This window comes from Macaca fascicularis, chromosome 14 (genome assembly GCF_037993035.2).
Source record: "Macaca fascicularis isolate 582-1 chromosome 14, T2T-MFA8v1.1".
Classification (NCBI taxonomy): Eukaryota; Metazoa; Chordata; class Mammalia; order Primates; family Cercopithecidae; genus Macaca; species Macaca fascicularis.
In genome coordinates, this window is record NC_088388.1 from 2940279 (window position 1) to 2965653 (window position 25375).

General features: G+C 49.5%; 1 protein-coding gene across 15 annotated transcripts in view; it reads right to left on the bottom strand.

Moving 5' to 3' along the window:
* The window catches only part of CARS1 (cysteinyl-tRNA synthetase 1), a 56827-nt gene that overhangs the window by 19026 nt on the left and 12426 nt on the right, over positions 1 to 25375 (bottom strand). For 8 of the 15 annotated variants that reach the window (XR_012422912.1, XR_012422913.1, XR_012422914.1 and 5 more), the window contains 9 exons: positions 22058 to 22149; positions 20787 to 20922; positions 19720 to 19816; positions 19080 to 19178; positions 17823 to 17972; positions 8552 to 8692; positions 8247 to 8335; positions 6941 to 7062; positions 193 to 305 (listed from right to left, as the gene is read on the bottom strand). Coding sequence is in view for 10 of the 15 variants with exons in the window: in XM_005576923.4 (XP_005576980.3) it covers positions 193 to 305; positions 6941 to 7062; positions 8247 to 8335; positions 8552 to 8692; positions 17823 to 17972; positions 19080 to 19178; positions 19720 to 19816; positions 20787 to 20922; positions 22058 to 22097 (987 nt within the window). In the remaining 5 variants the exon portion in view is untranslated. The remainder of the gene's footprint in view (positions 1 to 192; positions 306 to 6940; positions 7063 to 8246; positions 8336 to 8551; positions 8693 to 17822; positions 17973 to 19079; positions 19179 to 19719; positions 19817 to 20786; positions 20923 to 22057; positions 22150 to 25375) is intronic. The other 7 variants (XR_012422911.1, XR_012422910.1, XM_005576921.4 and 4 more) reach the window with 1 other exon arrangement.

The window sequence follows — 25375 nt, forward strand, 5'->3', positions numbered from 1 at the left end:
AGTGATTTGTCCAGAGACTCAGGGAGTTTCCATGATGTCCAGGTCCCTCGGGCCAGTGTGCTGCACACACACCAGGTTCTGGCCCAGTGACAACATCCTTCACACATAAAGCGGCCCCTGCTGGGGGCCTGAGAGTGCGGCTGGTGCCAGTGCCCCTGCCCAAGCCCCACACCTTCTAGGCCACTCGCTCACCTTTCCCCAAGGGCATGGCCAGGATGGTTCTCCGGGCTTAGAGGCCTTCCATAGAGCAAAGTCGTTGGGAGAGCGCTTCTCGCTCAGGCGGTCTGCAGAGATGCTCAGGTCCCCTGCAAACACGAGGGATGCCAGGCAAGGTCACTCAGCAGCACCCACAGATCCAGGTGTCTCACTTCAAGGCCATCCTGGGTGCCTAACGGTCAGTCCTTCTGATTAACTTCTGTTTATTAACTTGGCTCAAGCACTGCTTCAAGTTTACTATGTATTACCAGATTCTGGTGTTGACCCAGTGTCTAGATTTACAAAATGGTTCATAAGCCCCAAAGTTACCAGCGTATACACCAGTGTCCAAGCAGACCTGGCTGACCTGAGGCCACATTTGGGGTCTCCATAAGACATTCTCCTTCCTGCTGCCTTCTCACAGCATCAGCCCACCAGTGTCTAGGACAGGTGATAGCACTCTGGGCTAAAGCTAGGAGGTGACGTAGTGGTACAGCCCACTGGGGCATGGCTCAGGGATCCTGCCTGGCTCACGCAGGCGGGGCCAATATGTCAAGGGCCTGCACGACTACTTGCTTACGGGTTCCGGGGGATACAAGGACGCAGCTAAGCTGCCGTGTACTACTGCAGGGAACCTGGCGGCAGTGCAGTGGTGAAGAGGACACTTGCTGTCCCTGCGTATTTGTAAGGGGAAAAAAGGTGAAGGAAACTAAAGAAGAGTCCAGGAAGGCCATAAGAAAAGGGGAGTACTACTCTTGGCACAAATTCTACTTCCTAGACAAAGCCAATGATCACCCGGCCAACAAAAAATGAGACAGTCTAGGCCTTGCCGGAGGGGTGAGAAATAAGCCCTTGGTGAATTCCATGCATTGACTTGGTGACACTCAGCCACCTGATACTCAGGGTACAAGATGGTCTGAGTCCCCAGAAAAGGAATGCACCATCACTGCAGATTTCTCTCAACGATACATGCAGGACCAATGGAAGAGAGTAGCTGCTGTGAACATAGAAACCTGTGAGCCAGTCCAAAGGCCACGCAGAGAATCACCCTTTGTTCGACCAATGGGCAGAGCAGAGGCCTTCCCTGCCGGCGCAAGGTTGCCAGGACCCACTCCAGGTCTTGCCCGGCTGCTGCAGCCTTCCCTGGTCCCTGGTCGAAGGGCTGCCTTAGGTGCTGTCACCCCCTTGTGGAGGAAGAACAGACTCCACCTAGGGTTCTAACTCAGGTGACCTTGAAGAGGCTGCAGTGAGAGTTTTCCAGGTAACAAATCCACTTTTCAGGTACCTAATCAGGGAACAGACCTAAGCTGCCCTGAGAAACAGAGTCAAGAGGAAAAGTACTGTTAAATATATTTTTTAAAACACCAACTTCATGATTATAAAGTATGTACTAAATGTAAAATATTTGGAAGATTAGAAAAAAAGAAAACTAGGAAAAAAATTGCCATAATCATTTAACCTAGGAATTACTACTGTTAACATTTTGGAGCACTGAATCCCAGATTTAAAAAACAAAAACAAAAACAAAAACAGAAAACCTCTGATTTATCCACCAGATTTATCCACCAACATGGAAGGACTCTGTCCTAGTTTCCTTCTACCCCCTCACCGTTCTGCCATCGACAATTTTGCGAAAGCACAATTTGATATGGCTCATGACATTCTCTTTTAGATGCTCTTTGATAGAAAATGTACATTTACGTTTTTAATTTTTCATTATTATGAAGTTACTCATGAAAGTTTATATCTGATTTTTAAAAAATACACTTTGAAAAAATTTACAACAGAGAACACAGGACCCTCCCCACAAATACCCTATCCTCCAGCAAATGTCACACTGCAACTGCCCTCATAGGGTTAATGAGAATTCCGAGCCAGGTTACAGGCAGAATGACGAGGCCGGTCACCGGCCAGGTGTAGCGCATGTCCACCCGCTTCCCTGCAGCTCTAACTAACTGAGAGTCACACAACCCACTGACCACCTGCTCCACCACTGTTCCTAGAAATAGACTCTCTGACCCTGGACCTTTTTACCAAGAATTACTTAAGGTATTTTTCAGATTCTGAATTCCGGGAGGACAGCTGCTGCCAACTGGTCTGAAGACCTGCACCAAGGAACTGACTCGTCGCAGAAATGCGGTTTACCTCCCTGTCCCATGACTTCACCCCTCACTTCCCCAGCAACCAGCAATCCCCATCACCTGTCCAGGCCAATTAAAAACCCCTCCACAAATCTCTCAGGGAGGCGGGTCTGAGGTTTCCTCCCATCTCCATTTGTCCACCACGCAATTACTACACTTTTTCTGTGGCAACCCCTGGTATCCCGGTATTTTGACTCACTGTGCATTGGGCAACAGACCTATTACGGTTACAACACAATCTCGTTCAAGTTTTCCTTCTTGGTTTCACTTCCTGTCTCTCTCCCCAGAGGCAGAGTGAGTGTTTCTAGCTTTGACCCTACAAGCATGTCCATACCAGCACAACAGGGTCCTGTTCTCTCCCATCGAGGGAGCTTCCTCCCTGCACTAGGCCTTCCTGCCACATGCCTTCCCAAGTGGTCTGCAGGGCCCATCGGCCTCTGGTGGGCCATCTTACTTGACGGAGGGAGGAGCTGTCATCATCTAGGACCACTCGGGCCCCAGCATCACCTCTCCCCTTTTCCTCTACCATTAGAGTCCCCATGACTAGAGGCATGTGACTGCACAGAGCTGAGGCTACACTCCTTATGACTCCCTACGGTGGGGGAAGGTTGTGGGGGTGGTCATGTGCTCAGGTCTGATCACTGACTGTGGAGGGGTGGAAATCCATGTCCCTCTTCCGTCCTGCATATTTGCTGTTAGATTCTACTCCTGTTTCCTGGAACTTAAACCAATGCTGAAGTCATTCTGGAAGAAAATGGGCCCAAGAATAAATGATACTTAAGAAAAAGAGCCTAGATGGGGCCCATAGCAAAATTCTTCATAAAGTGGTGAGTCAGTGTGCTCTAGCTGCCTCCGGAACATTCCTTCACCACGTGACCTGAGGGCACTGCTCCACTTACCACTCCCATTTTTCCCATGCGCTTCGGGTTTCCTCCTGGCATCTAAGTGTCAAATGCAGTGTGAGTTATTCACGGCTTCCTCTAAGGACTTTAAGAAACGCTCGACTATATCCATAGTTACATTCCGTTTTTGTCTTGTTATTCAAACATACATACATACATACATACATACACACACACACACAGGATCTTGCTCTGTCACCCCAGCTGGAGAGAAAGGGTGCAATCACAGCTTGCTACAGCCTCGACCTCCCTGCCTCAAGCAACCCTGTCACATCAGCCCCCTGAGTAGCTGGGACTACAGGTGCACGATACCACGCTCAGTTAATTTTTAAATTTTTTTTAGAGATGGGGTCTCATTACGTTGCCCATGCTGGTCTCGATTTCCTGGCCTCAAGCAATCCTCCTGCCTCGGCCTCCCAAAGTGCTGAATTACAGGCATGAGCTATAATTCAGCCCTAATATGTTTTTCGATCTTCTACTTTCATTAATTAAACTTGCTGGCCGGGCGCGGTGGCTCACGCCTATAATCCCAGCACTTTGGGAGGCCGAGGAGGGCGGATCACAAGGTCAGGAGATCGAGACCACCGTGAAACCCCGTCTCTACTAAAAATACAAAAATTAGCCGGGTGCGGTGGCGGGTGCCTGTAGTCCCAGCTACTCAGGAGGCTGAGGCAGGAAAATGGCGTGAACCCGGGAGGCGGAGCTTGCAGTGCAGCCGAGATCGCACCACTGCACTCCAGCCTAGGCGACAGAGCGAGACTCTGTCCCAAAAAAAAAAAAAAAAAAACTTGCTAAGGGTTTTTCTATATTATTTTTTGAGAAGAATCAGCTTTTGGCTTTTACAATTATTTGTTTCTTTAATCTCTGATTTTACTTTATGTCCTCCTATTTCTTTCCACTTCTTCTTGTTCCTTTCTCGACTTTTTGACTCACTGCTTAGCTCACTTATTTCCTTTTTTTAAATTTGAGATGGAGTCTCTCTGTCACCCAGGTTGGAGTGCAGTGGCACGATCTCAGCTCACTGCAACCTCCACCTCTGGGGTTCAAGCGATTCTTCTGCCTCGGCCCCCCAAGCAGCTGGGACTACAGGCAAGCACCACCACGCCCGGCTAATTTTTGTATTTTTAGTAGAGATGGGGTTTCATCACATTGGCCAGGCTGGTCACGAACTCCTGACCTTGTGATCCGCCTGCCTTGGCCTCCCAAAGTGCTGGGATTACAGGAGTGAGCCACTGTGCCCGGCGGCTCACTCATTTTTAATCTTTGTTTTTTAATAACTACATTTAAAAACATCAATTTCCTCTAATTGGTGCTTTAGAGGCATTCTCCAGATTCGGTGTGTGGCAGCTTTGCTCCTACTCTGCTTAAACACCCCTTATTTCCCATCGTGGTTTTCTTTCCTAGGAGTTATCCAGGAGCATGATTTCAACCGCCCAGACAAGTTTGTACACTTCAGATGTCCTGTTAGTGTTGGTATCTTTTCTATTAAAAAAATTTTTTTTAATGTCTTTGAGACAGTCTTGCTCTGTTGCCCAGGCTGGAGTGCAACGGCACAATCAGGGCTCACTGCAGCCTCGACCTCTTGGGCTCAAGTGATCCTCCTGCCTCAGGCTCTTAAGTAGCTGGGACTATAGGCACATGCCACCACATCCAGCTCATTTTTAAACTTTTTGTAGAAAGGGGGTCTCCCTATGTTGCCCAGGCTGGTCTTGAACTCCTGGACTCAAGCGATCCTCCTGCCTCGGCCTCCCAAAGTGCCGGGATTACAGGTGTGGATCGCCATATCCGGCCAAGTATAGTTATCTAATACAATTGCTCCGTGGTCAGAGAATGAGGTCTCCTTGAAAACGGTTCTTTGGGATTTCCGGAAATCTCTTTCTGCGGCCCGGCGTATGGTTCTGTGTTCTTGGAAGGAAAGGATGTTCTGTAATTCCTGAGTGCGAAGTTCCCAGCTCTCAAACCAAGCCTGTTAACTGTATTTCAAACCTTCCACACCCATATTAATTCTTGGCCTACTTGATCTGTCAACTCCGGGGAAGTGTGTGAAATGTGGGTGTGTCCGCTCTGGTTCTAGGATTGTGGAGGCTTCTGGTTCACAGAGGCCCAAGCTGTGTCCTCTCAGAGCTGAGGCATTTTATCATCACAAACCCGCCCCTCTACTCACAAACCTGGAGCCTAAAATGCCATGGGTCTGATACCCACATGTTAACCTGGCTACCTCTATCTTTTCTCAGTCTGTGTTGTGTGGTTTTATTTTATTATTATTTTTTTTGAAGCAGAGTCTCATTCTGTCACCCAGGCTGGAGCGCAGTGGCACTATCTTGGCTCACTATAACCTCTGCCTCCCGGGTTCAAGTGATTCTCATGCCTCAGCCTCTTGAGTAGCTGGGATTACAGGCATGCACCACCACACCCAGCTAATTTGTGTATTTTTAGTAGATATGGGGTTTCACCATGTTGGCCAGGCTGGTCTCGAACTCCCAACCCTCAGGTGATCTGCCCACCTCAGCCTCCCAAAGTGCTGGGATTATAGGCATGAGCCACTGCACCTTTATTTTAGGTTCTGATATTTCTTTAGGATAGAGACCTAAAATTAGATCAAAAAGTATGAACATTTTTATGGCCAAATTTGTCTTCCAGAAACACGAGAGCAGGCAGGTGGGGGTACAGAACGTGCCCTGGCACACTGAGGGAATTCCCACTCTGCAGGGAGGCTTCCCACCTTGCCTCTTGTGGATGTGTCCCCAGATTCACTTAAGGAATAAACATGAAGAAAACGCCAATGAAAGGGTTCCCAATATAATTCTGCCTGGTCTATAAAAAGCCCGATATCTGTGTTTGAAGCATTTGGATCCAGATGGGTGCAGAGGCTGTTGTCAAATATGCATCACTCAGCACACATCCCGGCACCCCACAATACCCCTAAACCTCACATGCTCAGCCAGCAAACACCAGCCTGAGAATCCAGGCCCCAGGGGCCACTATGTTTCTCAAGACAGCGCTGTATTTACTGTCTTTTGTTTCTTAAAAAATAACGCACCATAAAAAAATGAAATCCTGTCTTTTACAGCAACATGGATGGAACTGGAAGATGTTCTGTTAAGTGAAATAAGCCAGGCAGAGAAAGACAAGTATCACATGTTCTCTCTCTTATGTGGGAGCTAAAAAACGGTGGACCTCAAGGAGATATAGAGTAGAACAGTGGTCACCAGAGGCTGAGAAGGGTCAGGTCAGGGCGAGGGAGTGAAGAGAAGTTGGTTTCTAGGCACAAACACACAGATAGAAGGAATAAGTTCTTGTGTTCAACAGCACAGTAGTGTGACTACAGTTACCAAAAAATTTGTTGTATATTTCAAAATAGCTAGATCTGGAACATTCCCAATGCAAAGAAAAGATAAATGTCTAAGATGATGAGCATCCTAATTACCCTGATCATTACACATTGTGTGCATGTATTAAAACATCACATGTACCCCGTAAATTGCACAATTATTATGTATCAATTAAAAAAACACATTCCATGGTCTTAGAGCTGCATAACGGTGAGTGTAGAAAACTCCTAATTCCTTCAGGTGAAAAACCACTGTTCCCAAGAGACTGAGGGGTGGGCTCAGCGCAGCCTCCGTGGCCATGCAGAATAAACACAACCCAAGCTGTGCCAGGAGGGAGAGCCCACAGCGCTCTCAGGCATGCCCTCCTCACCTTCCCCTTCCTGAAGGGCTTTCTGATCACCAACGGCCTCAGGCACCAGCTTCCCATAGGAGTGCTTCTCGCTAGAAGCAAACTTCGCTGTATCAAAGTAGACAGACCCATTGGAGACATAGCTGGAAAACAAAAGAGGAATTGGGTGGGGGGAATCTAATAGACCCAAAAGTGTTTCAGCAGGATGACAATAACAAAATAAAGCAGGGCTATAAAACTGCGAAATCTGTGGCCTATCTACTCTCTGTGGTGGCCACTGAAAACGGTATCAGCTGTTTGGACTGAGTGGGACACGAGGGCCCATCCCGCTGAGGAGGCGGCCTGCTTGCCCTGGGCAGCTCACCCCTCTGCCTGGCGTCCTGTGACCCATGCAGCTCCCACCCTGCCTTGCTCAGGCCTGCTGCCATCCTCACTCCTGTGTGGCCTTGCCTTCCCTGAATGTCCACACACCCTCAGCTTGGCCCAGCTGAGGCTCTTGGCCTCCATGAAGCACTCCAGATTACTCCAGTCTGGAATGACCCGTCCTCTCTGAACTTCGGCTTGCCCGTGCCTCTCAGTTTGGCACAGCCTCTTATGCTGCCTCACAGTAGTCTGTGTTAAGTGGGGAGAGAAGCAGCGTTAATGCTAACGAGTCTCCCCGTTCCTGGCACTGCCACAACCTCTCGTTTCTCTTTCATCCAGCCAGTGTAGCTCCTGTGGGAGGGAAGCAATCTGAGGCTGGACACAGTGGGTCTCCGGGAGCAGGGGCACGGTACAGCACTGAGCGCTACAGACAGATAACCGGGTTCCTGTTTGCATTCCCATTTGTTGGCCATTTCTGAAAATGCTTACTTTGGAGATTGAGACAATACGGGCCAGGGAAGTGTGCAATGGACTCGCCAACAAAAAGTCACTAAAATCATAGCCAAGCAATAGATGCTGATGAAACGCACTCTCCCTCGGGATATGACACCAGGACTAGCGCTCTCAAAATGTCTGTGCAATGGCGCTGATGTCTGTGAAGGCCCAGCAGTATTCACACTCACCATTATGCAGCTCTGGGGCCCCATGACCAATGGTCTTGGCTGCCGAGCTTCCCAGCAGATTTTGGGTTAGGTTCTCACCATGGCCCCCAGGGCAGTGCAGACCCGTCCTCCTCAGCCCCTGGGTGGGGCCCAGAGTTTCAGGAGGGTCTGCTGGGGACTTCTAGCTACGCAGCCCCAGAACACCTGCTCCTCTGCTTCCCGAACTCAGACTCAGAGCTGGGGAGCTCCTCCCTGAGCGATGTTCTGCAGCCCCCCTCCCTAGGGAGGGCCCTTGTGCTTACCCGTAACCGTTGTCCACAATCTTCTGGACGAAGTTCACGATTTCGGGCACATACTCACTAACCCGGGTTAAGACATCTGGAGGGAGAACCTGTGCAAGATATGAGAAAGCCCTGGGATTTTCCTTCTGAAAACCACACGCTCCATAAAAACGTCCCCAGTTCATAAAACAAAAAGCCCATTATGCCCCCAACTCAAGTTCAATGTTGACTTGGCCACTTAATTGAGCCAGCTTTGCCAAAACAGGAATTCAGAAACCAGGGCCCTCAGTGCAAGAGAGCCAGCATGAGACAATCGTGACACTTACGTTTAGAGCCTCCATGTCTCTGTGGAACTCCCCTTCCCAGAACTTGGGCAGCTTGGAGAAGATGGAATTGTCAGTCACGTCACTGCCAAGTGTAGAATCCAGCCAGTCAGAGAGCAAATCCTTGGCCTCTTCCAGCAACACCTGAAGAGAAAGAAACAAAAACCCAGGAGTGGGCACATACTTCGCGTGAGCACATCTCGTGCAGTTGGTGTGAGCCCATCAGTGCCCTGAATTCAAAGGTGCTGGCCTTGATCTGTGAGGAGTCACCGTCTCCCAGGGAGACAGCGATGTTTACACAACTGGCTTGGCTGGGACAAACACAAGACTCCACAAACAGGCGGGTCTCACATGAACTCAGAAGAGCAGAGCCGAGGGGACTGTGGGTGCAGAGGCACAAAGAGGTGGGAGCGCCACGGTGAGCCTGGTGAGCGTGTGCAGCCTACCTGGGCCGTGCAGGGCAGGGTCATGGGCAGAGGCTGGGCAGGAGTACACAGTGTGTCATCTACACACAACCACTTGGTGCGTTCAGGAAGATTCATGACAGGGACAGCCAGAGGTTAGCAGAGACAGCCAAGGCACTGGTCCCAGAGGTCTCAAAAGCCCCATCTCCCTGATGCCATTGATTGAAGATGCCATCCCCACTTGACACACCATGGAATGGGAGGAAAAACCACCAATCCCAGAACAACATTGCATCCGTGTGACCCAGGTACTGACCACACACACTCTAGGCATGAGACATGTCCCAAATGCACTCATGTCAGAAGAGAGAAATGTCCACCCTCCGCCTACCTTGGAGGGACCTAGCGCTCACAGTGTACTGACCTGGACCTAGGACAGGGCGTGGCACCAAGCGGATGGTCTGTGGCCTACTATGGGGATGGGAGGCAGAGAACCAAGGATAGAGGGAAAAAGTGTAGGAAAATGGCCTGGCAGACAGTGAGGACACAGGGTGGACAGAGAAGCCACAACACAGACAGAGAAGGGGAACAGGGCCCATGTGGGCCAGGCTCTTGACGCAGTCCCTGCCTACAGCTCCTGAATCAAACAGATGTGCTAATGTATTGCAGGCCTGCGAGTGGCAAGGCACGTCTACAGGAGTGAGCACACCCTCCCATCACGGCGGGGCATCCAGTGCGTAGACAAGCACCAAAAGCAGGGTGTGCGCCCTGGGGAGCAAAGGCTGCCAAGTCTGCTGCCTGGAAAGCAAACTCTGGGACTGTCCCAAGAACAGGGACACATGCATCCTGGCCCTCAGGGTCACCAAGGCCATGACCCAGCACAAACTGATGTCCTAATCAAGGTCACCAAACGCCCAAGCACATGAGCAACTGTGAATGGGAGTCAGCAGAAACGACAAACAGATGGACGCTTCAGATGCAAGAGTTATCAGATACATAATACAATCCACTAAGTATGACATGCTTAAAGAAATAAGGAGACACAGATACGCAACAGCAAGCAGGGAGAGGCCAGCAAAATGGCCCAGGTAGATCTGAAAATAGAGGCGAACGGAACCTGCAGAGATGAAATCTATTAACCGGCGAAAGAGTCTTACGTATCCTACTGAGTGACTGTGTTTCACTTCCTGTCTGAAGGAGAATTTGTGAACAGGAAGACAGAACTGAAGAAGTCATCCAAAATGGAATAGAGACAAGAAGGAAAATATGAAAGACAGGTTAGGAGACACGGAGAAGGATGAGATGAAATGATGAGACCCACATCTAATTGGCATCCCAGAGGAGAAGAGGGAGGGAATTGAGTAAAAGTGATACTCGAAGACGTGTCTGAGAATTTCTCGAAACCCAGGCAACAATCCAGACCCAGGAAGCACACAAAATATCCAATAGGATAAGTAAAAACAAATCTCTTATAATGTCTTAGTCAAATAGCAGAAAACTGAAAAGAGAGAATATTTTGATAAGGTGCCTGATAGAAAAGGCATATTTACCGATCAAAGAAAAGTGATTTGAAGGGCAACCGATGTTTTCAACAACAGCCAACAATGGAAGCCAGAGGACGGCAACCACCTCGAACAAACAGGGAGATATACACACTTCGAGATAGACAAAAGCTGCTTCCCACCAATACTTCTAAGATGATGTTTCTAAAACTTGCCTGGTGATAGGATTGGAATACTCAACGCTGCTGGTCATACAGATTAACTATCAAAATGTACAAATACAAAAAGATAAGAGACTTCTGGTTTCAGTTTCACGTGGTCAGGAGCTTGGAAGTTGTCACTCTACCTAACAATAGGTAAAAAGCTGAACAAACTGAAAAGCCAACTCTTCTTAGATCCATAAGAGAAGTAAGGTCATAGGGCAAACCACTGCCCCCCAAACTGGAGAGACCAACAGGAGAAGACAGAGAATCACAACTTACCAGAGCAGAGACTCATAAGCTGAAAACTTATTGGGGGAACCACTGCTGGGGGAGGAAAACCAGGACTGTAACTGAGAGATTGCTGTACGCTTGGTGTAGGCAAGTCAGACAGCTGAAAACTCCAGGGACCCAGTCAAAGGTGACCCAACACTTTTGTGAGTTTTACCTCTAGGAACCTGACCAGGCTCTCACAGTGAATACTGGAGAAAAATCCCCTTGTGTTTCCAATAGCAAGAAGGGAAAGGAAGCATTCCAAAATACACCAGTGCACTCTGTTCTTTTCTTTTCTTCTCTTCCTCTTTCTCTCTCTCTCTCTCTTTCCTTCTTTCTTTCTTTCTTTTTTGAGACAGAGTCTAGCTCTGTCGCCAGGCTGGAGTGCAGTGGTGCAATCTCGGCTCACTGCAACCTCCGCCTCCTGGGTTCAAGCAATTCTCCTAACTCAGCCTCCTGAGTAGAAGGGATTACAAGCACGTGACGCCACGCCCAACTAATTTTTGCATTTTCAATAGAGATGGGGTTTCACCATGTTGGCCAGGATGGTCTCAATCTCCTGACCTTGTGACCTGCCCATTTGGGCCTCCCAAAGTGCTGGGATTTCAGGCATGAGCCACCGCACCCGGCCAATAACTGGTAGGTCAGAAGTACAGGTAACAAACTACTACTTTCAATTGACATCTGAATTGGGGACAGTCTTACGGGACTAAGCCTTCAACCTGTCCGATCTGACACTGCCTCCTGGCAGATTGTGTTGGAAATGAAATAAATTACAGGACTCCCAGCTGATGCTTGCTAGAGAACTGACAGGTTGTTGGGGCAGAGGTGGGTTGGGTGAGGGAGAAATCCCTACATAATTTAAACATTGTTTCCCCCCTACCTCAAACAGAAGCCAATATGAAACAGCTACACACTGTAGGATTCCAAGTATGTGACATTCTGGAAAAGGCAAAACTATGGAGACAGTAAAAAGACTAGCTGTTGTCAGGAGTTGGGGTGGGGAGGGAGGGATAATGGCTGGAGCACAGAGGACGTTCAGGGCAGTGAAACTACTCTGTGTGATACTGTAATGGGGGATACGAGATAGTATTTGTCCAAACCCACAGGATGTACAATCCTGAGAGTGAATCCTAATGTAAACCACAGACTCAGGGTCATGACGTTCAGTGCAGGTTCACTGACTGTAACAAACATACCCTCTGGTGGGTGCGGACACCGGGGGAGGTGACGGTGAGGTGGGTAGGGGATATACATATGACCTCTCACTTCTGATGTGAACCAGAATCTACTCTTAAAAAAAGAACTTTTTTTTTTCTAAAAAGTGAAAAAATAAGGAGAAACAGACAAATTCACCGTCACAGGAGGAGTTTTGTTTTGGTTCTTGTTTTTGTTTTTTAGGCAACTGTATGAATAGGCTAAGCCAGCAGGAAGAATTAGCAAAGACACACAAAATATTAACAACATGGCCAACAGGTACAGCTAAGTGGATGGCATGTGGGACTGTGCAGTAGGTGATCAGACAAAATCTTCTCAAACACAAGAGAACATTCAGAAGCCAGCACACACAGGGGCCACAACACAAGTCTCTGTTCAGATCCAGCTCGGGACAGACCATACTCTCCAACCACTGGGTAATTAAGTTATAAGGGAATAACAATAAGTTAGTATGAAAAAATACCATCCATTTGGAAATTTCAAACTTCTAGGTAATTTTAGATAATTAACTTTTAGATAATTACATCTAGATCATTCCTGGGCTAAAAAATCCAAAATGGTATTAGAAATTGTTCACAAGTACATGATGTCAAATTTTGCAGCAAAAACACTCAGAGGAAAATGTATAGCCTTAAATTCTTAAATCAGAAAATGAGCTAAACTGCTAAGTGAGACAATGAAAAACAGAATAAATCCAAAGAAAAAAAGAAGAAAAGAAGTAATAAAGAATGGACAAAAACTGATAAAAACAAAAAGACTAGAGAGCATCGACACAACAAAACTGGATCTGAGATACCGGTTCTTTTTTTTTTTTTTTTTTTGACACGGAGTCTCACTCTGTTGCCCAGGCTGGAGTGCAGTGGCCGGATCTCAGCTCACTGCAAGCTCCGCCTCCCGGGTTCCCGCCATTCTCCTGCCTCAGCCTCGCGAGTAGCTGGGACTACAGGCGCCCGCCACCTCGCCCGGCTAGTGTTTTGTATTTTTCAGTAGAGACGGGGTTTCACCGGGTTAGCCAGGATGGTCTCGATCTCCTGACCTCGTGATCCGCCCGTCTCGGCCTCCCAAAGTGCTGGGATTATAGGCTTGAGCCACCGCGCCCGGCCGAGATACTGGTTCTTAGATACAACATGCAAAATCCCACCAGTGTCTTACATGGAACTTGACAAGCTGAGGCTTCAAAACACACCTAACGACAAAACCAAGACGGGGCCTCTTACCCGCCAGCTACGTGTGAGAGACAGCATGACACTCCTGCAGGACGGGACAATTTTTATAAATTTTTAAAATTTTAAATTCTTAAATGTTCTGTAGAGATAAGAGTCTCACTATGTTGTCCTGGTTGATCTCAAGCTCCTGGGCTCAAGGGATCCTCTTGCCTTGGCCTCCCAAGGTGCTATGATCACAGGCACGAGCCACTGCACCTGGTCTGGGCTGGACAATTTGACCAACAGAACGGAACTAAGAGACACAAACACATGGAGACCCAACATGTAACGGAGATAATTTGTGTCTTAGTCTGTTTTTGTTTTGTTTTGTTTTTGAGACAGTCTCACTCTGTTGCCCAGGCTGGAATGCAGTGGCGTGATCTCGGCTCACTACAACCTCCACCTCCTGGGTTCAAGCTATTCTCCTGCCTCAGCCTCCAGAGTAGCTGGGATTACAGGCGCCCGCCACCACACCTGGCTAATTTTTGTATTTTTAGTAGAGATGGTGTTTTGCCATGTTGGTCAGGCTGGTCTCAAACCCCCGACCTCAGGTGATCCGCCCACCTCAGCCTCCCAAAATGCTAGGATTATAGGTGCGACCCATTGCGTCTGGCTGGGAATGGGTAATTTTTTTTTTTTTTTTCTTTTTGAGACAGACTCTTGGTCTGTCGCCAGGCTGGAGTGCAATGGCACGATCTTGGCTCACTGCAACCTCTGACTTCCTGGTTCAAGGGATTCTCCCACCTCAGCCTCCCGAGTAGCTGGAATTACAGATGCGCACCACCATGCCCAGCTAATTTTTTGTGTTTTTAGTAGAGATGGGGTTTCATCATGTTGGCCAGGATGGTCTCGATCTCCTGACCTCTCGATCTGCCCACCTCGGCATCCCAAAGTGCTGGATTACAGGCGTGAGCCACCATGCCCGGCCTGGGAATGGGTAATTTTAAAAGAAAATTTGTTTCTTACAATTCTGTAGGCTGGGAAGTTCAAGGTCAAGGGGCCACATCTGTTCTGGGCCTTCTTGCTGGTGGGGACTCTCCGCAGAGTCCCAGGGTGGCGTGGAGCATCATATGGCCGGGGCCTCATGAAGGCCAAACTGGCTTCTGTAACAGCCTCACTCTCATGATAACTACCCAACTCCTGTGATAACCCATTAATCCATTAACCCATTCATGAGGGCAGAGCTCTCATGACCCAGTCACCTCTAAAAGGCCTTACCTCTTAACACTGTTACACTAGGGAGTAAGTTTCAACATGAGCTTTGGAGGGAACAAACATTCAAATCATAGAAATCAGTATCGGAAGACATAAGAATGATACAAAACAGTAAGAAAAGGACCAATAACCGCATGGGAAAGGGGGACATATGGGGGCACAGAATCACAGCTGGAAGCAAGCATGTGACAAAATGCTCAGTCTCAGGAAAGGTTGGAAAAAGGGACATTGAAACCAAAGAAATCAGCACTTTGCATTCATGGCATTGTTGAAAGGGAAGAATCTGACAATACAAATGTGGGGTGGGTGTATGTGCAAATACACAGCATACCCGAAATGTGGTAGAGGAAGAAGAAATTTGCATAGACATTTCTTTATTTTTTTTATTTTTTTTTTTTTGAGACGGAGTCTCGCTCTGTCGCCTGGGCTGGAGTGCAGTGGCCGGATCTCAGCTCACTGCAAGCTCCGCCTCCCGGGTTTATGCCATTCTCCTGCCTCAGCCTCCCGAGTAGCTGGGACTACAGGCGCCCGCCACCTCGCCCGGCTAGTTTTTTTGTATTTTTTAGTAGAGACGGGGTTTCACGGTGTTCGCCAGGATGGTCTCGATCTCCTGACCTCGTGATCCGCCCGTCTCGGCCTCCCAAAGTGCTGGGATTACAGGCTTGAGCCACCGCGCCCGGCCTATTTCTTTTTTTTTTAAGAGTCTGGGTCTCATTCTGCTGCCCAGGCTGGAGTGCAGTGGTGCGATCATGGCTCACTGCAGCCTCAAACTCCTGGGCTCAGGTAATTGTCTCACCTCAGCCTCCCCAGTAGCTGGAACCACAGGCATGCGTCACCATGCTTGGCTGGTTTTTAAATTTTTTGTAGAAATAGTCTCACTATATTGCCTAGGCTGGTCTGGAGCTCCTGGGCTCAAGTGATCCTCTTGCCCTGGCTTCCCAAAGTGCTGGGATTATAGGTGTGAGCCACTGTGCCTGGCCACATAGACATTTCTGATATGGCTACTGTGAAGATAAGAATGAGCCTAGCAGGTCTGTGTCTGCCACCTGAGAAAGGCCTGCCTGTAGAGCTGGCCATTGGCTGTCATCCAGGAGCTGAAATGTCCCCTGTGCTAAGAGGCCGGGAAACCCAGCTCTGCGGCAGCAGCCCCGTGGGCTGTTGAACAAACACTGTGGCTTATGCAGGTGGAACCCCAGCTTTCCTTCTGGGGAGTCGGGAATTGTGGCATGTGCCAGGCAGAGGGGGCCTATGTGATGGGCTTCCCTAGGGAGGGACATTTCACACATATGGCTGCATTGTTTCCTGGTGGGGGAAAGTGTGCTGTGTCCCCTCATGGGAGGGAGGGAGGAAGCTTCAGCAGCCTGTCCGTGGATGACTGAAGACTCTGCCTGAGATTCTGCACCCTCGCTGTGTCACTGTTATAAACCTTAGACGAGATGATAAGTCAATGCCAAGTCTCATGAGTCCTTCTAGAGGACCCCAGAATGTGTGGGCAGTGTTGGGAACCCCGACACAGTCACCCACATATATCCTATACAACCCAGCAATTCCACTTGCAGGTATATGGCCTTAAGAAACTTGCAAATGTCTACCTAGAGACAACACAGAACAACTCATGGTTCAGGAAAAGACGCTCCACGTCACTAGTTATTAGGGAAATGCAAACCAAAACCACAGGATATACCACCTCACACCTACTAGAATGGAAAAAATGAAGAATAACAAGCTTTGGCAAGGATACGGAGAAAACAGAACCCCAGTGCACTATGGGTGGGAATGTGTAATAGCGCAGCCACTGCAGAAACAATACAGTGGTTACGCGGAATATCAAAAATAGAATCATCCTATGACCCAGCAATTCCACTTCTGGGTATGTCCCCCAAAGAAGTGAAAGCAAGAACTCAAACAGATATTTGTACACCCAGGTTTACGGCAGCATTACTCGCAATCGTCAAAATGTGGAAACCACCCACGTGTCCAAGGGCAGGTGAAAGGATGAGCAAAATGTGGCCCATCTATATACAACAGAGCATCGTTCAGTCACAGGAAGGAAGCAGAGTCTGACACGTGCTACAGCATGGGTCAACCATGGGGACACTACGCTGGGCAAAATAAACCAGACACAAAAGGACACTGTCTCTACAAAAAAAAAAAAAAAAAAAAAAAAAAGCTTTTAAAAATGGCTAAGATGGTGAATTTCTTATAATGTGTGTTTTACCACAATTTAAAAATATATATATTAGTGGAACAACTGGGAAAACAATTACAGCAGCATTGTTGGTAACAAGGAAACCTAACTGCCTGTCCCAGGAGAACAGACAAACAGCTCGGCCCCCAGGTGGGCACTGAGGGAGTGACAGTGACCACATGCGGGTCCGTCCCAGAAGCACAGCTTGGGTGAAAGCATACTCATGACTACATACACGGGGCGCGTTTCCATGAAGTTTGGAAACAGGCACAACGAAGCAATCTGCTGAGTCAGGACACAGAAGAGACCAAACTAGAAAGAAACATGCCGGCGAAGGGCAGACGCGGACTCCCTGCCCCATCACTGAGGTGGGGCCAGGGCAGTGGTGAGGGAAGGCAAGGCTGCCGCCTAAGTGGGGCCGCTTTTTTCCACGCACAGCTGCAGCCATCTCTTCTCTTTTCCATCGAGTTCTTAAAGGGTGACCAGCAGGTGGCGCTGGCACAAAGGAGAAGGCCTTCCTGACAGGGTGCCAGTCACAGGGGGAAGGCCTGAGGAAGAGGGCAGGGTCCCCTCTGCACCCAGGTCTCTCCCCTGTGTCTGAAGGAGATCTCGGCAGGGGCAGCAGAGCTGGTCAACGTGAAGGCTCCAAGCTCAGTAGGCACCCACAGGCCTCAATTCTCAATTCAGTGGTAATCCCTGCTCCTCCTTCTCCAGCGGGTGTGGGGAGAGTCCACTGGAGAATCCTGGAATGCTTCCACAGAAGGCGGCCTCCCCACATTCCAAGTGCACCTCCTGCCTATCCGATGGGAGTGCTGGGAGGGTGTGGATCCCGAGTCTCCTTCCAGCGGCACAGGCTCTGCACCCAGGAAATGGGGCAAGAGGGTGTGGGAGGGGAGGAGCACTGACTCTGCCACCACAGAACAGGGCCACCTGCCGCAGTGGGGCTACGGGAGACACAGCGTGTCTTCCACTAAGACAAACTGTGGAATCAATCCGCGCACACAGATCCATCTATGCACGGCCCGACATGTGACCCGAAAGGGCTGGCTGGAGACCTGTGAAGCCTCACCTCCACACAGCTGTTGACTTCCTCTCCCGTGAGTCTGGACTGCACAGCTTTCTCAAGCGGTTCTGTGGCAAGCTGCACTTCGTGCTGAATCCGTTCGAGCATCTGCTTTTTATCAGGATCCGTCGTCTCATTTAATTTTACTGAAAATGGCTACAACCATAAAGAGATGTCAAACCTGTTAGATACTGCTCAGCAAAACCCCGAGTTCATAAAGGTGATTCCAGGTAGGAAACAGACCAGTTTTTCCCACGGCCCATAGAGACAGAGAAGTTTGCACCCCAAGTGGCAGGGCAGTAAGTAACTAAGGGAGACTGAAGCACCCCACTCAGGAGCTCCTGGTACTGCCCTCTCATGTGTGCCCCTGGACAGGGCACCTAACCTCTCTGTGCCTCAGTTTCTCCAATGCAAAATGGGTGTGAGAGCAGTATTTCTAGGGCTGTTCTGGGGTGAGGAAAAGTGGGCCACCCAGTGAGTTCCCAGCTACTCGGGAGGCTGAGGCAGGAGAACGGTGTGAACCCGGGACGCGGAGCTTGCAGTGAGCTGAGATCCGGCCACTGCACTCCAGCCTGGGCGACAGAGCGAGACTCCATCTCAAAAAAAAAAAAAAAAAAAAAAAAAAAGAAGGCACTCAGGCCTCACTGACCTAAAAGATTGCTAAGCTCTAATTTTATTCCTGTTTTTAATTCCAGAGATAAAATGCCATAAACATATCTGTAATGATTACTGTAATTACTAAAGATAATTAGTAGAGAGTAAAGTCACCTATTCTTACTATTGTCATAAAAATAACTATATAATAATGGTTACTCAGAATGAAAATACTAGAGAGAACTAACTTCTTCAAAAGATTCTGGAAATTTACAGTATTACCAAATTAAAAAGCTTAGTACAGCTTTTGTATCTCAGGCAGAAGTTTCTGATTTACTTGTGACCTTGGCATTGAAAATTAGATAGCAATATTGGCAAGCGTTTTTATAGGTGTAATTAGTGGCACCGTGATGAATTCAGTTGTTTTCCTGTAAGTGGTAGGAAGGTCACCTACTCTCCACTCCACCCCAGTGCATCTTTCCTGGTGACTTTGTCACAGGCCAGGGGACCTTACCTATCGAGACTTCAGTGCCCCTGATGGAACTGGCTTGAGTAACATACACTTTGTGAAAGCCTGTGAGACTGACACTACCCTAGGACAGTAACCTACAAAGGACCGAGAAAAGAAGCAAAGGGTTTGGTTTCTAGAGCAGACAGCAAGAGGACCACCTTCAGGGCAGCCTGAACATCCTCCAAGAGCTGTGCCGCTTCAGGCCTCTTCTCCAGATACTGCTCGAACAGGTGGTTCTGCCGGGCCCTCTTGATGATCTAGGGAGGGAAGACAGACATTGGGGAGTGAAGCTTGGAACCCAGCTGCATCCCTCTGCAGCAGGCCACTCTCTCCCTTGGCCAACCCTAAGTGAGGGTGAGGGTGGTGGCAGACAACTGTGGGCCCCAGACATGCATACCATCATCAAATAGAAACACCACCCTCCATCTCCCACCTGCCCTAGTGCCCAAGGCCTAATGTGATCTTTGTGACACTTAACGAAATGAGCCCGGGGGGCCCCAGCTTCCCCTGCAAGCCACACGTTGAAGTGCATGCTATGGGACGCCTTCCTTCTGCACAACAACAGGGGCTACTGACCCCTGAGCAACATGCAGGTTTCTAACCTGTCTGAGCATCATAGAAATGATATCAGCAGCATAAGTGGTAATATTAACTCATCGAGGGGATTAAAATGATGTTTATCAGGTCAAAACACAAGCTAGCTCAAGCCTACATTATTTTATTTACTTATGCAAAAGTCCTATCTCCTTTCACACCATCCAATTGCATTTAAAATTTAATCTTACAAATTCCCTTTACCTTGTCGTCAATATCCGTAATGTTCATGCAATAAAAGACATCAAATTTGAAGTAATCTTTCAACACTCTTCTCAAGATATCAAAAGAGATGTAGGACCTAAAGCAACGAAAAAACAAACATTTCCAGACCAGACGATATGTACAGCTGAACCTCCAACAACACAGGTTTCAACTGCACGGGCCCACTTATACATGATTTTCGCTGCCACCCCTGAAACAGCAAGAACCCCCTCTTCTCCTCCTCAGCCTACTCAACATGAAGATGGCAAGGAAGATGACCTTCATGATGATCCACTTCCACCTAACGAATAGTAAATATATGTCCTCTCCCTGAAGATTTTCTTCATAATATTTTCTTTTCTCTGGCTTTCTTTATCGTTAGGAATACAGTATGTAATGTATATACAAAATACGTGTTCACTGACTGGCATGCTATTGGTATGGCTTCTGGTCAACAGGAGGCTATTTTGGTAGTGAAGTTTTTGGGGAATCAAAAGTTATGTGTGGGTTTTCAAATGTGCAGAGGGTCACGCCCTCTACCCTCCAGGTTGTTCAAGGGTTGACTATACATGTCCTTGGCACTGCAACTAAAACATGAACAAATAAAAGGACTCTGTGGCATCTACAGCCAGCTACTCATCAGGAGCTACAGCCATGACCATCCAGTGGTCAGGGGAGTCACAGCCAACTCAGCCTCAGGCCTGTCAGGTCTGAGTGTCACGGGAACTCAGCATCTGGGGACCCCCACCAGAGCCTGAGGGATGAGAGAAAACTTTAAGGTACGTGAGAAAAAGTGCCTAGGTCGAGTCCAGCATGTTAGCAGTGGGGCTATGGACATTTTGTTTTTGGTGATCTGTAGTCTTTCTGCAGCGAATATGGATTACTTATGGAATTAAAATTTTCATCATAAAAACAAGAGAAGAAATTCAGGCTTGATTCCTCAAATCTCAGGTCTCTGTAGCAGATCTAAGATTTCTGTGGACCTAAGATTCCCGCTGTGGATCCCAGTGGCTCTGACTTCTGCGTACAACTGCAGAAGCCGCAGGGACACTCCGCAGTGGACCTACCTGGCGTGCCCCATGTGAGATGCGTCATAGACGGTTGGCCCACAGCAATACCACGTCACCTTTTTCCCATCTTGAGGTATGAACACTTCCTTTGTTAGGAATGAAGGAATGACGATCACAAGAAATGCAAGAAACACTGCACAGGATTACCAAAAACAGCAACAAACATCACAGTGTGGCTTGTGTTTTGTGCAAACAATTCAACAGAGACCATTTTGTTTTACTGTGAAAAGTCACAGTCTCAGTGGGAGTCCAGTGAGATGTACGGCACCTCCCACCAACTGAGCCCTGGGTGGGTGGAGCCTCTTCCTCCCTGGCCTTCTACTCACCTATGGAGGGACGCTATAAAGGGAATCCATGATCTTATTTATTGCTGAAATGCTGCTTATTTAACAATAACACAGCTAATATTTACTGAGTACCTACCATGTGCTAGGCCCTGAGTTAAATACTCAATACGTAGTACACTCTAGGATGTAGGTTATGTCATTTTCTTTTAACAGATAAAGAAACTGAGGCAGACAGCACTTGGCCAGGGTCAGTCCCTGTCGGAGGAGCCCGGCTTGGAGGTCAGGACCCCTGAATCGTGGTGCTGCTCACCACTGTTCTGGCACCACCCCTCAACCTCCCAGCATCCTCAGACCTCTCTGGGGGCAGTATCCTCAACCAGTTTCCCGAGGAAGGCCATGAACTCCCTCACACCTGACTCTCTGTCTGCCAAACGTGCTCCCTGATGGAAATCCAAGCACCCCCGGCCAGAGTCTGGTCTGAAATCTCTGGAGTCACTGGCCATGCCCTGAGCCAAGCAAACCATGCAAACCCCATTCTGTTAGGAACCAATCCTGCCTTCTTCTCAAAACCTGCTGTGCTCCCAGCAACATCCAGCCGGTTTACAGTTTTGCCCATCCTGCTTGGCTCACACGGTGACACCTGCTGCAACCACATGTCCTCCTGAAAGGCCTGGCTGTGGATGACCTCAAGTATTCACGGTTGGGCAGAGTCCGAGAGACAAGCCAGGGTGATCCATGCCCAGAAGCCATGCGCAGGCTGCCACATGAGGCATGATCCTTCATGTGTCTGAGTTTCAGAGGACAGCTCTGCCCCTGGGCCACAGAGATTCTAACATGGAAGTGACTGAAGGATCTTAAACCTGGATTTATGGAACTCCAGAGCCCAACACAAGGAACGGAGAAGTCTGTTGTGTGACAAGGCACAGGGGCCGTCCTGCCTCCCATCGTGTGCATGTACCACAGCATCTGTGTCCTCCTTACCTTGTTCCTGGTGAGGCTGTTGTAAAGGTGGAGTCTGCATGGCTGGGTCCCAGCAGGAGGGGACCACTGGGGCTGGACACGCCGGCCTTTACCTGGGAGGCGAAGAGAGCGGGGTCAGGGTCCAGGGGCAGCACCAGAAAGTGCAAGTCGCCTCTTCGTCTGGAGACTTGGTTTTTACAACGGGACTATAGTTTTCCATGAAATTTACACAACGTGAAACCACGCGAACCTCGGTCAACATCACGCAGGTCAAAGACAACCGTGTCTTTCTTTTTTTTTTAGACGGAGTCTCGCTCTGTGGCCCAGGCCGGAGTGCAGTGGCGTGATCTCGGCTCACTGCAAGCTCCGCCTCCTGACAACCGTGTGTTTCTTTTGCTTTCTCATATTCTGTATGGCAGCGTACCCCAACAACACCCTTGGAACCCAGAAGGGCTGAGGAACGCCTACACAGCGTGCTCAGCACACTCCACTGCTCTTCAAATACTGGCCCCTTGCTGGCAGCGAGCACACCACCACCTGGCACTCCTGGGTCAGTCAGGGCTCAACACTGACAAGGTATGGTCTGTGCCGCCGCAGTCCTGGGAACCTCCCCCGCCCAGAATCCCTCACTGGACTAAGTGAGGATTTTGGGGACTCTTCTTGGGACAGAGGCCACCTCCAAGCCTCCAAGCCCTGGCAACAGAGGCCAGGAGTCAGGGCAGAAAGGACCCCACCGTGGCCACTGCCAGCAGGCAAGACTGGCTCCAGCCCAGCTCCTCCTCACCACTTCGGACACTGCAGAAGCCAGCGGCTGGCTCCCAGCTCTGGGCCCGCAGCCCAGCAGACTCTGATCCAGACACTGGGCTTCAAGCTCCACACAGGTCTATACTGCCTTCAGAAATAACCTGAGCTCCTCTCAGCCCCCAGGCAGAGACCCTTGCCAGCTAGCCCCTCAGTGCAGTCACCTCCTCCTAGCCAGACTTCCCCAGTTGTTCCCCTCCACTCGCCTGTGGGCTGCCTGGGCTGCTCTGACCACACTGCTTCCAGGTCTGGCTTCCAACCTGGCATGAGGCTGTCCTTACACAACCTACATCTGGGACCCCTGAAGGGGCAGAGCTCTGTCCCTGGGGCCAGGGGCAGTCACAGGGTGATTATTCATCCTCTGAAACGTCAATCCTGCAAAGCTGGGTGTGGAGGACGGTACCTGGTGACTCTGCCATTGTCCTCGGCCGGCTCCTGCCTGCCCTGCCCCCTCAGCAGATCCCCACTTTCCTCCACAGTTGTCGCCTACAGGTCCAGGTTCTGCGTTATGCTCTGCTGGACACCTCTGACCTCAGCTGGTGCCTGGCCCTGGGAAGGGCTTCACATATCGCTGCTGAGTGGCACCAGGAAGGCCTACAAGATGGATACTCCTGGCACTGACCTGTGCCCACCCCAGCAGGCCGCCTGGCAGCTCACCAGGGTGCTCGCATCCTGCCTCCTCCTGTCCTTGGTTTCTGTGCCAGACAGTCTGGCAGCATGGCCAGCAAATCGCCACACAGTGATCACGGGGAAGTTGGTCCTGGGCAGCAGCCATCTCCTGGCCTCCTGGCTCTTGCTTGGGCCACAAGAGCCAGGACGGCAGACGGTGATGACAAACAGGCCAAGGGCAGGAAGGAGGGCGGCTGCAGTGTGTGTGTCTGGGCAGGGAGGGAAGTGTGGGCAGATAGGAGATGGGGCAGGAGACGGAGACAGGTCCAGTGCTCAGCAGAAGCCCCCACTCTAGGTGAGTTCCAGCAGTCACAGGTGGTCAGATTCTAAAGCATAGGAAATTCCCAATCCTAATCAAACATCATGTGCTTATTGAGGCCAAGTGTAGCTGGGCCTCAGTTTACGTTAAATGCCTCACAAGCCCTTGAAGGAGAATCTCACTCAATGCCTGGAGGCATTCAACCGGTCACTCTAGGATCCGGTCACTCTAGGATCCCTCACTCTCCTCCCTCACTAAGACCCTGGAGCTCCTTCCATAGGACACTGCTGCCATCTCAGACAGCTGGAGACACTGCCCAGAAACACAGCCATGAGGCCACGGGATCATCACACTTGCCCTGCTATGAGGAAAGGGCCCAGGGTTCACAGGACTGAAAGTTCGTCCAAGAAGCCTGGCCACAGCCAGCGTTCCAGCTCCCCTAAGGCTGCTACCTCCATACAGCTGGCGATGGGCTCCCCAGGAAACGGGTTACGAGGCCCAGATATACAAATTCAGATTTGCAAAAGGAAAGAACTGAGAGATACTACATAAGGACCCTTGTCCCCCCGGCTTTTTTTTTTTTTTTTTTTTTTTCAAGACAAAATCTCGCTCTGTCACCCAGGTTGGAGTGCAGTGGCACAATCACAGCTCACTGCAACCTCCGCCTCCCGAGTTCAAGCAATTATCCTGCCTCAGCCTCCCGAGTAGCTGGGACTACAGGTGCCCACCACCACGCCCCACTAGTTTTTGTATTTTTAGTAGAGATGGAGTTGCACCATATTGGCCAGGCTGGTCTCGGACTCCTGACTTTGTGATCTGCCTGCCTCGGCCTCCTAAAGTGCTGGGATTACAGGCGTGAGCCACCGCACCCGGCCTGTGCTTTTGTTTTTTTGGGAAAAATGAAGATACATTCATTGATTCCACAGTCCCACCCTGACCTGAGAGATCCAACAACAGAACAACTATGAACCGCTCATGAGAGACATGCCTTCGAAACAGGGATGTGGGAGGCTGACGATAAAACGATGGAGAGAGAAGCCAGGAAGTGGCAAGCAGTGTCTGCCTACATCACATCAGATGCAGACAGGACCCAAGCAAGGGGTTCATGGAGAGAAATCAGGACCCAAGCAAGGGGTTCATGGAGAGAAGTCAGGACCAAGCAAGGGGTTCACGGAGAGAAATCAGGACCCAAGCAAGGGGTTCATGGAGAGAAATCAGGACCAAGCAAGGGGTTCATGGAGAGAAATCAGGACCCAAGCAAGGGGTTCATGGAGAGAAGTCAGGACCAAGCAAGGGGTTCATGGAGAGAAATCAGGACCCAAGCAAGGGGTTCATGGAGAGAAATCAGGACCAAGCAAGGGTTTCACGGAGAGAAGTCAGGACCAAGCAAGGGGTTCACGGAGAGAAGTCAGGACCAAGCAAGGGGTTCACGGAGAGAAATCAGGACCAAGCAAGGGGTTCACGGAGATAAATCAGGACAAAGCAAGGGGTTCATGGAGAGAAATCAGGACCAAGCAAGGGGCTCACAGACAGAAATCAGGACCCAAGCAAGGGGTTCAGGGAGAGAAATCAGGACCCAAGCAAGGGGTTCATGGAGAGAAATCAGGACC